The 11834-nt window shown below is 43.9% G+C and overlaps 5 protein-coding genes across 5 annotated transcripts; 2 read left to right on the top strand and 3 right to left on the bottom strand.

Moving 5' to 3' along the window:
• Positions 1-1355: 1355 nt before the first annotated feature.
• On the bottom strand, positions 1356-3091 carry rps1 (40S ribosomal protein eS1). The gene is made up of 6 exons (XM_026765671.1): positions 2969-3091; positions 2806-2890; positions 2734-2759; positions 2105-2606; positions 1829-2042; positions 1356-1779 (listed from the first exon to the last, which is right to left on the bottom strand). Exons 1-5 carry the CDS (start codon positions 2980-2982, stop codon positions 1899-1901), a joined length of 771 nt encoding a protein of 256 aa, XP_026628351.1. The 5' UTR covers positions 2983-3091; the 3' UTR covers positions 1356-1779; positions 1829-1898.
• A 2035-nt stretch (positions 3092-5126) lies between these two features.
• BDQ94DRAFT_12944 (uracil phosphoribosyltransferase) lies at positions 5127-6734 on the bottom strand. Its single transcript, XM_026763934.1, has 4 exons — positions 5937-6734; positions 5508-5866; positions 5291-5462; positions 5127-5217 (listed from the first exon to the last, which is right to left on the bottom strand). Exons 1-4 carry the CDS (start codon positions 6083-6085, stop codon positions 5166-5168), a joined length of 732 nt encoding a protein of 243 aa, XP_026628350.1. The 5' UTR covers positions 6086-6734; the 3' UTR covers positions 5127-5165.
• Positions 6735-7596: 862 nt separating this feature from the next.
• BDQ94DRAFT_140674 (WAPL family protein) lies at positions 7597-10221 on the top strand. Its single transcript, XM_026765670.1, has 3 exons — positions 7597-8312; positions 8385-9808; positions 9861-10221. Exons 1-3 carry the CDS (start codon positions 7751-7753, stop codon positions 10140-10142), a joined length of 2268 nt encoding a protein of 755 aa, XP_026628349.1. The 5' UTR covers positions 7597-7750; the 3' UTR covers positions 10143-10221.
• Positions 10222-10430, bottom strand: BDQ94DRAFT_140672 (uncharacterized protein). The gene has a single exon (XM_026765669.1). It carries the CDS (start codon positions 10424-10426, stop codon positions 10241-10243), a length of 186 nt encoding a protein of 61 aa, XP_026628348.1. The 5' UTR covers positions 10427-10430; the 3' UTR covers positions 10222-10240.
• A 112-nt stretch (positions 10431-10542) lies between these two features.
• Positions 10543-11788, top strand: rhbA (Rheb family small GTPase rhbA; the record flags this gene model as incomplete). The annotated part of the gene is made up of 4 exons (XM_026765668.1): positions 10543-10788; positions 10858-10997; positions 11057-11185; positions 11239-11788. Coding segments are annotated over exons 1-4 (559 nt in total), but the record flags the coding sequence as incomplete, so codon positions are not given.
• Between the last annotated feature and the right edge of the window lie 46 nt (positions 11789-11834).

Here is an 11834-nt window from a genome sequence, read left to right as displayed (position 1 = left end):
TTTTAATTATTAAATTTTTTTAAATAATAGAAATAGTATTTTATAGCAGTTCTGGATTAATTTAATTACTGGATACTTTTATTTTTTATTATTATTAATAAATAGTATCTTTCTTAGTTAGTCAAATAGTAAAGGATTAGAATATAATAGAAGCTATTTATTAAAATAGAAAGTCTGTTAACTAGATAAGAAATCAGCTATAGATTTATATAATAATAATAAAGATAATCTATATTTATAAAATAAACTGATTCTTGAAGGATCAGTAGTCTAGATAAGAAGATTAATATTTTATAAATAATAAAAAAACTGTAGAATTATTATTAATAATCTTATGACTTCTATAATCATTATAATATATCATTATAATGACTTTACTCCCGATGGGTAGGTTATTCTATCATATATGATTACTTTTATAATTTTTGAGAACTTAATAATTAATTAATAATATTCATTACCTTATATCTATTAAAAGAGGCTATAGTAGCTATCAATGATCTTATAACTTGAGTAATAATCTTAATATTTCATTCTGATAAATTTAATTATTATAAACAAGCTATTCTATCACAGTTTGGGATATCCCGAGAATCTTGGACATCTTTTGTATAGATAATTTTCCTTGGTCTTTCCAAAAGTTTTAATAAATGTATGAACTTCTTCAACAGTTTATGTTTTAGATGTTCCCAGGCTCCCACAAAGGTGAGCTGAAAACAGTATGATTGGGTTAACAAAGCCGGGTTCTCTATCCGCTGATCTGAAACCACAGTGAACAACTAAACAACTAAGAACAAGATATTATTTTTATTGGGATAAGTAGTATTGTGGCCATTGAACAAGTACACTAATACAATACCTTAGTCAATTCAACATAGTAAGAAACTGCAAAAGGCATGTGTTTTTTTTTTTTTTTTTTCCCTTCTCATATCAATTAGCAAGGTTGAAATATACTAGGGTCAGGTAATGCTTGCTAGGCGAATTGCTATTCGGAAGGGAGATACAAATGACAAAGTAAGGGTACGATCACATCAGAGAGACCTCGAGCGTATCAAGAGATAATGTAAAGTCACGGCCCTTAGGGTTGTCCGTGGTTATCACCGCGAGGCTTGAAGGCCTCCAAGGCCAAGCCGATAATATGTGTGCGTCTGAGCCAGTGTGGCCCAGTAACTCAGTCTGTTGCGAGACAATCTAGGGGAGGGGGCGGAGGTAGGAGACCTCCAGCAAGCGCACCTACAGTCGACTTTACATCTAAAAGTGGTTCTCGAGGTTCATACAAAGCCCCGAAATGAAGGGCTGAGGAATGTGGCCGGTGGGAGGTCGATTCTACAGTGCCTCTTGGCAGTGGGAAAAGCCCCAGGTATATAAGCTGCGTTAAATAGCGATAACTGTATGACATCGGAGTGCTAACACCTTACTGCACAGCTTCATTTTCTCCAAGCCTGGGCCGACCTTTCACATGCTCTGCACCAACGCTCGTGTGATATACATGTAATACGCTCTACGAAAAGGCAGAGGTGGGGCCTATAATATGATAAGTACAAGGTTATCCTATAGTGAACGCACAAGTCCTACAGCGAGAAGAAGCCGCTAACCACATGTATCTTGATTTCACGTTACCTACAATTTGTCAACGACCAGGAGGGATAACTATCAGCCAGCTATTGAACAAACCATATAAGATATCTACCCTTCTGCTTCACGCAAGAATAATATGTAACCGTCCCAACGACGAGGCCTAGTTAAAAGCTCAAAGGCGTTGTGAAGAACTTGCATATACTGTCATTTGTTGGCTAATGACACTACTTTTGACATAAACTTATCATACTTGGAGCAGTGGCACCGTGAACCCAAGACGGCAGAGCAACCAGAATCCATGACCAGCGGATAGCTAAAGCTTACACGCTCTCAAGAACCTGTTCCTTGAACTCTCTCTCAACCTTGTGTCCCTTATCATCGGTTGTAGACTCGCCGTGCAAGTTAAGGAGGGCACCGAGGTCGAACTTGGGGGACTTAAGAAGCTTGACCTTGCGAATGTGGACCTAACGGAGTATTAGATGGATCGCAATCATTTGATAGAATACGAGGGCCGAGGGGGACGAACGTTCTGCAGGGGGTAAATTCCCTGGGTAGCCTTCTCAATCTCACGACCGATGACTTCGGGGATCAACTTGGTAGTAAGCTGAGCGAGAGAGCAGCTAGCGGCCTCGCGCTGCATGATCTCGGTCATCTTCTTGCGAATAGCGCGGATTTGGGACGAGCGAGCATATGTAGTCTTCTTGATTTGGTTGGGGCGTCTCTTCGTGAAGGCGATGGCGAACAGACGGAGAAGATAGTCATCGGTCGTCTTCACAGTGACGTTGGCTTCAATCAGCGACTGCCACTTGCGCACAAGGGATCGCAGCTTGTCGGTCGTGAAATCCAGACCGTGGAAGTTGGTCAGGCAGTTCTTTCCCTGGATTTCGTCCACGCGGAGCTTGACCTTACGGAAGGCATGGTCCTCGTCGTTCTGCAAGTCGGCAAGGGAGACTTCGAAGATACGGCCCTTCAGGGAATCGTTCGCGTTCTTCAGACCACTGGTACGGTTCACCAGAGTCTTTCCAACACTTCAACAAGAACTGGTCAGTGACTGGTTTGCACATGGGGAATGCGACAAAAAAATGATTATAACGAGGCGAAAGAATATCTGAAAGTCCCGACGACGAAATTTGGGGGGAAGGGGCGATGCCATACTCTCTGGTCTGGAAGGTCGAGGGAGCCTATTCCTGTCAGCAAAATCCACACACCCTCAAGTTGCACACTTACCTTCACAGAGTACTCGTCTTTCCGGGTGAAAGGGTCGACAGTTCTCTTCTTAACACCCTTCTTGCCCTTCGACAAGCGCTTGTTCCTGCCATAAAATCAGTAAGAGACTACTACAATCGAATTGCTGCAACATAAATCATAACAGAGTAGGGCATTCACGTACTTTCCAACGGCCATATTTGCGACTCGTGTCTATCTTGCGCGGCTTGAAGACAGACTAGGATATCACACCACACGCTCTGGTGGAGGTGAGTCGAATCGATTGTCGCTGCTTGCTGCTTGCTGCTCGATCGCGGGATGAATGTAGAAATCGAAATCCCACAGAAAAGTCGGCTAAGCGAGGCGTCGGCCCTATCCAGTTACATAATATTTGCGCCTCCACTAAGCCCCCCAAAATGCAAAATGATTGGTCAAAAATTTTACATCACATGATTTTATCTACCTCCGAGTTGCGGGTATCTATCTTGCCATAGATTACAAGTGCCTGCTCGTCGCTTTATATAGTCATACTGCCATGGGTTTGTTTCCGCAAATGCCCAGGTGTCTATGCTTGAGTCAAGTGGTTGAGTAAAGTACACTTCTAACCTTACGCTGTCTAATAACATCATTACTCTGGACAAGCAATCCGCAAACTCCATGGGCTCTCTCCTTTTTTTTTTTTTTTTTTTTTCCCTCTGGCCCATATACACATTTGCTACAACTTGGAATGCACCATATTGATGTTCACTACGGCCTTATGGTTATACAGCCTTTGGGTATATATGGTAGCTAATTCACTGGCAGCCTCCAATTGTTGTCAATTGCTCGTCAACATGACACATTTACCCAGCTACACAGTAGCTATCCATACTTCTGTAACGTACGGTACGGAGTACACCATGTCGTGCCATACGAAAGCCTTTTTCAGATCACGGTACCTCAACTAGCAGAGATCTGTGTAATCACATAAAACAAATATAAACCATAAGAAGTGATGTTGTTGATATTTCTATTATTCGTTTCGTTTCGCTTGTTCTATATTGCAGTAAATACTATGGTTAAATTAGCCTATAAAGTCCCTATTATATGGCAATAACTGATAGGAATTCCTAATGATGTTGTGGTACATATATTACTATTTAATAGACCCGTTGAAAAATATATAGACTGCTAACTTTTATAATCGCTGAGATATCATAGTCGGAATAGCGATTCGGGCTAACTAATTACTTATAAAAGTTACTAATGTATCCGATGACTAATCTACCGCCAGTCAACCAACTGGTTGCATTTCCATCACTTTATGCCACCAAATAGTGTTCTTGGAGTCTCCGGGAGTGCATGTAGTGGACTATTAGGCTATACCTGTCTAACTCCCCCGGAGATCCCTAGTCTTCCACTGAAGCATTCAGAAGCACATTCAGATGAAATCGGTCCGGTCACTTGCTCGCACTGCCTTATTCCACTAGACTTGTGTCTTCACAACATAAATACGCGGCCGAGTTTGCAGCAGTTTCGTGCATTGCTCTGCTGATCTCACACCGGCTATTGGGCTGTCAATCCAAGGGCTTCAAATTTCCTGCAGTATCAAAAGTCAGCTATAATTGCCGGTCGCGTCACCCAGAAACTTTGAAGCATGGTATGCCACTCTACACAGCGCCAATGTACCTTTCTCTAAGCTTTCCTTGAATCTAGGGTAAGCGGAAGAAGTCCAGCAGGCAACCACAGCAACCCAGAAAGGTGACCACCTTCTGATTCTTCAGGGTTACCGTCGCTAATACTCAACTAGAGAGAACCGTTGCCTACGACATTTGCCTGCCTTTTCTGCAATCACGAGAACTCCATCGTCGTAAAACTAGACAAGAAACTTGGCCTAGGAAATTTGTCCTGCAAAGTCTGTGGCCAGCGATTTCAGACGGGCATAAACTGTGCGTTCATGTTTATGATTTCTCCTAAGTGAGTGGCATTTGCTCATGATATATACATAGATCTCTCCGCTGCTGTTGATGTATACTCGGATTGGGTGGATGCCTGTGACGCGGTTGCCAAGGATACTGCTACCAAGTACGAGGATAGTGATCCTCGTGTCCGACGTTCGAATGATTTTGCTACCTCTCCCAGCGGTCGAGATGTTGGGTTTGAGGAAGCGGATCGGAACGATACATATGCCGATGAATACTGACCCTGGACTTAGAGGATCCTGCAGCGTACCAAATGAAGTAACATTGAACTTGCGGCACGATCCTCAGTGGAAGATACTATACCCTAAAACTGTGAATGAAAACCAGCTGCGACATCGTTAAGCTGTAAACGTGTACTTTATTCATACATATGTCTGTATGCCATAGTGGTTTCTGAAGCCACAATTTTCGTTGGAATGGCTACAGCGTGTAATAGCGGTCGCCGAAGTCACCAAGCCCTGGTATTATGTATCTAGAATGGCCTTGGTCAGCAATGTACATGTAATCATTTTATCTTTTTCTTTTTAATAACGTGAGATACCCACTTTTTGTCATCTAGGCCTTGATCTATGAAAGCAGTCACTACCCTGAGTTTGGGAAAGCGTTCTGCGAAATCTGCAACACCTGAAGGGCTTGCGATAAGGTTAAGAAACAGAATGCGGTCCTCAGGGACCCCCTTTGCTTTCAAGACCTCAACAGCGAGTGTTGCCGAGCCCCCTAGTTGATGTTAGTTCGTTTAGTGCGTTGGTTCGACGAACTTGCCTGTTGCAAACATAGGATCAAGAAGAAGAACCCATCGATTTGCGATGTCGCCAGGGAGCTTTTCATAGAACAGTTTTGGCTTGCAGGTTTCCTCGTCCCTCTGTATAAGGATTTTCCCAATTCGCACAGAACGACAACAATCTCTCAAACCCTGCTCCATTGCCTCTCCTGCTCTCATGATGGAAACACCACATATTTTCCCTTCGAACCGCACTCCGAGATAGACGCGACCTACAGGTGTCGTGACCGATTGTTCAACCACTGGCAGGTGATTGAGCCCCTCCTCTACAAGGAGGCGTATGATCCTGTTCGAGTAGAAGATGAAATCGGCACGGCTAGTCCTTCTATCTCTGATCATGCTACGAATGGTGTCAGCATATGATACTGACTAGTGTTAACCTGTATGATTTGACTCGGCCTTCATCTTACGTCAAAAGAGCGATCAGCTGAGGGGACTGAGGTAAAACGTGGACATTCTCGTAAAATATGTCCTTTGATACTGTCGCTGTGGGCTTTTCGCCATCGGGTCTGTAGATGGGGCCAACGCCTTGTGCGGGGGAGGGAGTGGCTTCTGACATCTCGTTCGTCTTGGCTATGGTAGCTTTCCCCCTCCTTCTTCCACGGATGCAAAGTACGACTAAGAGGTGAAGAAACAAGAAATGAAGGATATCTGCAGCGAACTGTAAACCGTTACAAAGGTAGTGGGGTTGAGTTGAAGTGTAGGAAGTAATGCAGGCATTTAAAGCTAAGGAATTAATATGCGAGGGTTGAACATTTTCCTCATTGGGACGGTTAGTGGGACTACTTGAGTAGTTGGCTATTACAATGACTATTCTGTACGGAGTGCTCCGTAGTCGACTGCGTAATACAGTATCACGGGTAGTACGGAGTAGTGCGGTAAACTATTCGTAGGAGTGGGTTCAACGACATGCAATCAATCTAGAACCGTCAACAATCTCCTGCAGAGAAGACCCAGGCTAGCATTCAACAAACGCCTTTCAAGTTTAGGGCCAGTATTTCCCTGGGTCTCTGCCTAAGTTGATACATCGGGAAATAATTGGTAATAATAATACCCTCTCCCCTCATTACAGGGTACCGACTCGTGAACAGTGCTGTTCCCCGGCCACCTTTCGAAGCCAATGACTGGATTGCTCATGAATGTTCTTTCATGCATGTGTCTTGTGGATCACTTCGCCTTGTGAAAATAAACCCCAATTGATAAGTTCCTAAATAAGCATCCGAGTGTATTTGTCATAATTAGTCCGGCAGATTCTGCGACGTAGCTGTATACTGGGTAGCTAAAATCTGGTACTGGCAATTGATCGTCAAGGAAAATGAAAAGGTTTAATTTGCAAGCAAAGCCTAAAGTTCGTCAACGGATTGCATATCTATCAAGAGCGAAAGTTTGACACAAGTCCTTTTTCCTTCCAGGTCATGCACTTTGCTCTTAGGTGATAGTACTTCCTATTCTCCGTGTACAGGATGTTATAAGTGCCATTTCCCACACTAAACCAGTTAGCCTTGACTATAAAGCTTCCTTTACCAACAAGGTAGGAGAACGCCTATAACCATGCAAAAATACATCCATAACAAGAGGCTAATACATAACCCTTCCGCCGATATGACATAATCGTTGAAGTTCGCCCTCTCTAGCCTCTGACATGGGTAACTCCATTGCAGTATACTTAATTTTGGATTGTGTCTGATAACTAGCAATAGGAATGCTCAGAGTCGAAGCAGCTAAGGAATTAATCGTCGCCTATTGTTTAACCTTGTTGATAATACATAGAACTGCGGCAGACGGCATTCCTGCAACTTCTGACTCTATAACAAGAGACGCAATTGATGTGGAGTATTGCACACTTGCATTGAGCACATATTTCAAAAGTTTTGACCTTTTGGAAGCTGTTGAGCCAGTCCCGTGATCGAGAGAATTAGCGGATATTAGTAAGGTATTCTCAATGAATTACGGAGGACCAACTAACAAGGTGGGTCAAGCCAACCCCGGAAGCTTGCTTTGTACGGAGTAGTACCAGTACGAGATAGTACGTAGTGCGATGTTGTAGTCTAGTCAACTATTAGGCTGCCCAAGATATGGTACGTTCCAACGCGATCTCACACCTGCCTCTAAAACAAAGTCCTCTACATTCTTTTAACACTACAAGAAGATCTGGCGCCTCGCACCCCGCTACGGTTGGGAGATAATAGACTCATGCGCAGTTGATTGGCATAACTTATCCTAAATGCCCCAGAAAGATACGGCCAGAAGAGCTTTGGGGAAGTCAAGCCGTTCATCAGCGGAAGCATCCCCTGGCACTCGATCGCAAACGCCTAAAGTTACAACTGGACCCCCGACACTGTTTGACAAACGCAGTGGATCTGCAGGCCGTCATTTAGCCCAACAGCCTTATACCCCTTCGAATAGAGGCCCGATTCAATCCGAGCGCAGTCGAAAAAAGAGGAGGTATATGCATCCGGAGCAGTCACGGCCAGCCCTTGACCAGAGTGACGTACACAATAGCGATGACCCAGCCTCAAACATCCACGAGCCTATATATGATTGTGCGGCTGATGCTGTGTACAAATTCAATGATATTGAAGGAGGTTCCAGTTCTCAGAATGAATCCGATATTGAACGCAGAGGATCAGATTACCCTTACACTTCAGCTACATCTGTATCACGACGGCTTCACATCGAAGAACAACAACCCATCTCAGACAGTAACACTCCCAGCCAGACTTCGGCGGAAGCTGGGCATGACAGGAGAACTGTCTCTGCTCGGAAGAGACTGGTTGATATGCTAGGTATATCAGTACCGTCCACGGAGACTAGCTCGAGTGATTTTGACTCAGTTGTAGCTGAAAATATACATTCAGACAACTCCCGGCCTTCGCAAGAAACCGACATCCCTCGCGCAAATCAGAGTGAACATCCAGATGAAGTAGCAGATCATAACTCTGAAAAGGCTATCAAAGCAGAAACTCCGATGCTATCCAGATTACGGGGCTCTAGGATCACTTATGCACGCCAACGCTCTTTCTTGGGTAATACTCTGAGCTTGACAGCTCTTGAACAGCGGGACACCTCGGTACCCTCTCCAGATCCTGGTGATGCAGATCTGGGACACATCACAAACAATGATGGTAACCAGAATTTGGTTAGTGACGACGAAGAGATTGAATCCAGACCTGTGCGTAGCATACATGAGCTTAGACAGGCTGGAGATAACGCTCGGTTTCGGGAGTCAGTTGAGGTGATATTTGAAGACATTGAGGATCCATATAACTCTCTCTCAGGGAAATGTAGTAGCTTCGCACAGCTATGCACAAAACTTCTCGAGCATGCCTTCGTGCGTCGTTTCTCAGAATATGGTTTCAATGAACGGCTTGTCAAGTGCATAGCGGATGACCAAGACGTTCTCATTACGTCCATGGCTTTATGTGCATTTAGACTAATATGCTCGAATGGCCTTTTCTCTCACACAAGTCTGAGGTCTTTTTGGACCATAATCCTGCGAATGTCTCACAAGCTCCTCACTATGACCGACGACATCACAAATATGGCAACTGAGGGAATCACCGGCCTGTCCAAAACTGTGCAAAGATCTTTCAAAAAGACCTTACCTCAGATTTCATCCGTGTTTTTTAGTGGGTCCCCATCGCCGAGGCTTTCTCCCTGCTTGGTGACCCTTTCGTGCATCCAGTTCTGCCTTTCTACCTTCCTTGAAAAGGGTGACGACATTAAGCCTTTACCCGCGACGCTGACGGAACAAATTGTCGAGTTGCTGATAACACAGCGTGACAATGCCGCCTCCATAGCGAGTCTTGAGAGTTATGAGTTAACAAGGATGTCATTTTTGATTCTGGAATCTCACTCGATGTTACCGGGAACATCAACGTCGTCTTATCGCAACTTTTCCCGGCTGCTTTTCGAGAATCATGGTAAATTTCTGCCATATTGTCAGTTTGATCGGAATAAGCAGATTCAGATGTTATATGCCAGGGTTATTCTCAACCTTACAAATAATGCGCCTTCGCTCTGCGAAGAGTTTGCTACTCCTGACATGGTCTCGGACTTTGTCGAACTTGCCACTACTGGATTGTCTGGCACATCCATGGATTGCAATGTGGATGAAGATGGACCTTTCAATGCCCCTATCTTAGCTTTGGGTGTGCTCATAAACTTGTCGGAGCAAAGCGAGCTCTCACGAGCTGCTTTTCTTAATCCAGCGTCTGATTCTACGTCACTACTTCAGTTACTTCTCCAGCATTTCTCCGCGGGGCTTGCATTTGTTGACCAGGTAAGAGTACAACACTCTGGAAAGGAGGAGAAATTGAGCTAATCTAGATAAGGCGCGCTCTGTGTCCGAAGTACATTACAATGTTGTTATTGGGTACCTCTCGATTGTCTTGGTTACTTTGTGTCTCAACGAGGAAGCATTGAATCAAATCAGGGAGTCAATTCGTGGCGAAGGCCTTAACCTAGTCTTATCGACGGCAGAAGAATTCTTAAAGTTCCACCAGAAGGTTGAGCAAGACTCCCAGCTTTTTGAGAGTTCGGGAGAACGTGGAGGTAGATCTACAACGCGCTTGAAGGATGTCCTGAATCAGATACGCCAAAAAGCACGTCTATAAACGCCGAGATACTTTATATGCAATCTTGATTCTCATTCAACTCCGTAATTATTCCATATGCAATCTGTAACAACAAAGACCTATTCTTGCAATGGTCGCTATGAGCGGGCTGCCCACCTATCCTTTAATGATTGTTGCAACGGAAGGCTGGAAAAACATAAGTAACAACATTTCCTTGACAAATTGATATTTTTAGTATTAATTAGTATACTTCTACTATTAGATTTCCATCCTAATTGTTTGCTGTGGAGGTCTCCTCGTAGATATGAATATTGTTTTGACATAATAGTGATCCTGGTAGTTAGCACTGTTCTAGTTGCCGTTTGACTTGTTTGCGCTCCTTGATTGCCTGTTCGCCACTCCCGGGTGAGCTCATCTGTGATCTGATTGCCATCCCTATCATAAGTGCTACACGATTAACAAAGTTTGACCACTGAGGCCTCTAACAAACTGTTGGGTTCGTGCTTAGATACCTGTTAATGACCTCGAGAAGCCTATATCTTTGTGCGCAATCATCTCTAATTCATTGATCAACTTCTGCAAGCATTACCTTATATCTTATAGCCACTTTCCCGCTCCGTATTCTAAAAGATGCCTAGTGCACCGAAGCAGCGCAAAATAGCTATTGTTGGCAGTCGCTCTGTGGGTATGGCCTCCTATCTCTATGAAAAGCCTTGCTTGTTTGATCTACTCATACTCACTAAATCTTTCCCAGGTAAATCTTCTCTTACAGTTCGATTTGTTGAACATCATTTTGTAGAAAGCTACTATCCAACGATCGAAAACACTTTCAGTCGAATCATCAAATACAACGGCCAAGATTATGCCACTGAAATCGTTGACACAGCTGGTCAGGTATGGAGAAAATCTGACCTGATCATAGAGTTTCCGGTATATGGCTAATACTGCTGTAGGACGAGTACAGTATATTGAACTCCAAGCATTTCATCGGAATACATGGGTATATTATTGTCTACTCGGTGGCTTCACGCCAGTCGTTCGACATGGTGAGGGTCATACGTGACAAGATTCTGAACCATCTTGTGAGTATCTCATTTGTACCTTGCAGCCACCCTAGTCGCTGACATGAAATAAGGGTGCCGATCATGTACCCCTTGTGCTTGTCGGAAATAAAAGCGATCTCAAATCTGAGCAACGCCAGGTGTCTCTAGATGAAGGCCGGCAGCTTTGTGAAGAATTCCATTGTGCATTTACTGAGGCTAGTGCTCGTCTCGACTATAATGTTGCGAAAGCGTTTGACTTAATGATCGGGGAAATCGAAAAGTCGCAAAACCCATCACAGCCGGCAGGAGGCAACAAATGCGCTGTAATGTGATAAGGCTTATGATGTAGCAGGTTAGGTATCTAGCCTGGTTGGCCTAGAGAATGGCTACGTCTCGTTTGGATATCATTTTTCTTTTTCGGAGAGGCAACATAGCTGTTGATTAGCCTAGGTTGTTGTATTTCTGGGAGACGTTTTTTGCAGCTCTTCACTGGTGCAGCTGTGATATTTCGGCACTCGATTTCCCAATTACTGTCTTTGTTACATAATCTAATAAATACACAGTAGCTTAGCTTTCAAGACATGAGAGATGTGATGGTATCGATTCCTATAACAAAGGAAGGTGTTAGAGGGCAGATTATAGACAGCCGACAAATGCAATTTGTGCAGTATGGCCGACTAACTTTCAT

Source organism: Aspergillus welwitschiae, assembly GCF_003344945.1.
Source record: "Aspergillus welwitschiae strain CBS 139.54b unplaced genomic scaffold BDQ94scaffold_10, whole genome shotgun sequence".
Lineage (NCBI taxonomy): Eukaryota > Fungi > Ascomycota > Eurotiomycetes > Eurotiales > Aspergillaceae > Aspergillus > Aspergillus welwitschiae.
Note: the sequence above shows the minus strand (reverse complement) of the source record. Positions and strands in the feature narration are given on the sequence as shown.

What these genes read in the sequence shown, in the direction of transcription:
- rps1 (XM_026765671.1), bottom strand. An exon ending in AAGACGAGTACTCTGTGAAG is followed by an intron (nt 2,760 to 2,805) that starts GTAAGTGTGCAA and finishes TGACAGGAATAG; the next exon opens with GCTCCCTCGACCTTCCAGAC. An exon ending in GAATTTACCCCCTGCAGAAC is followed by an intron (nt 2,043 to 2,104) that starts GTTCGTCCCCCT and finishes ATACTCCGTTAG; the next exon opens with GTCCACATTCGCAAGGTCAA.
- BDQ94DRAFT_12944 (XM_026763934.1), bottom strand. Translation starts at nt 6,085, where the DNA reads ATGTCAGAAGCCACTCCCTCCCCCGCACAAGGCGTTGGCCCCATCTAC. An exon ending in CAGCTGATCGCTCTTTTGAC is followed by an intron (nt 5,867 to 5,936) that starts GTAAGATGAAGG and finishes CACCATTCGTAG; the next exon opens with CATGATCAGAGATAGAAGGA. An exon ending in CAAGGCCTAGATGACAAAAA is followed by an intron (nt 5,218 to 5,290) that starts GTGGGTATCTCA and finishes AGGCCATTCTAG; the next exon opens with ATACATAATACCAGGGCTTG.
- BDQ94DRAFT_140674 (XM_026765670.1), top strand. Translation starts at nt 7,751, where the DNA reads ATGCCCCAGAAAGATACGGCCAGAAGAGCTTTGGGGAAGTCAAGCCGT. An exon ending in GAGACTGGTTGATATGCTAG is followed by an intron (nt 8,313 to 8,384) that starts GTATATCAGTAC and finishes ATATACATTCAG; the next exon opens with ACAACTCCCGGCCTTCGCAA. An exon ending in GGCTTGCATTTGTTGACCAG is followed by an intron (nt 9,809 to 9,860) that starts GTAAGAGTACAA and finishes AATCTAGATAAG; the next exon opens with GCGCGCTCTGTGTCCGAAGT.
- BDQ94DRAFT_140672 (XM_026765669.1), bottom strand. Translation starts at nt 10,426, where the DNA reads ATGTCAAAACAATATTCATATCTACGAGGAGACCTCCACAGCAAACAA.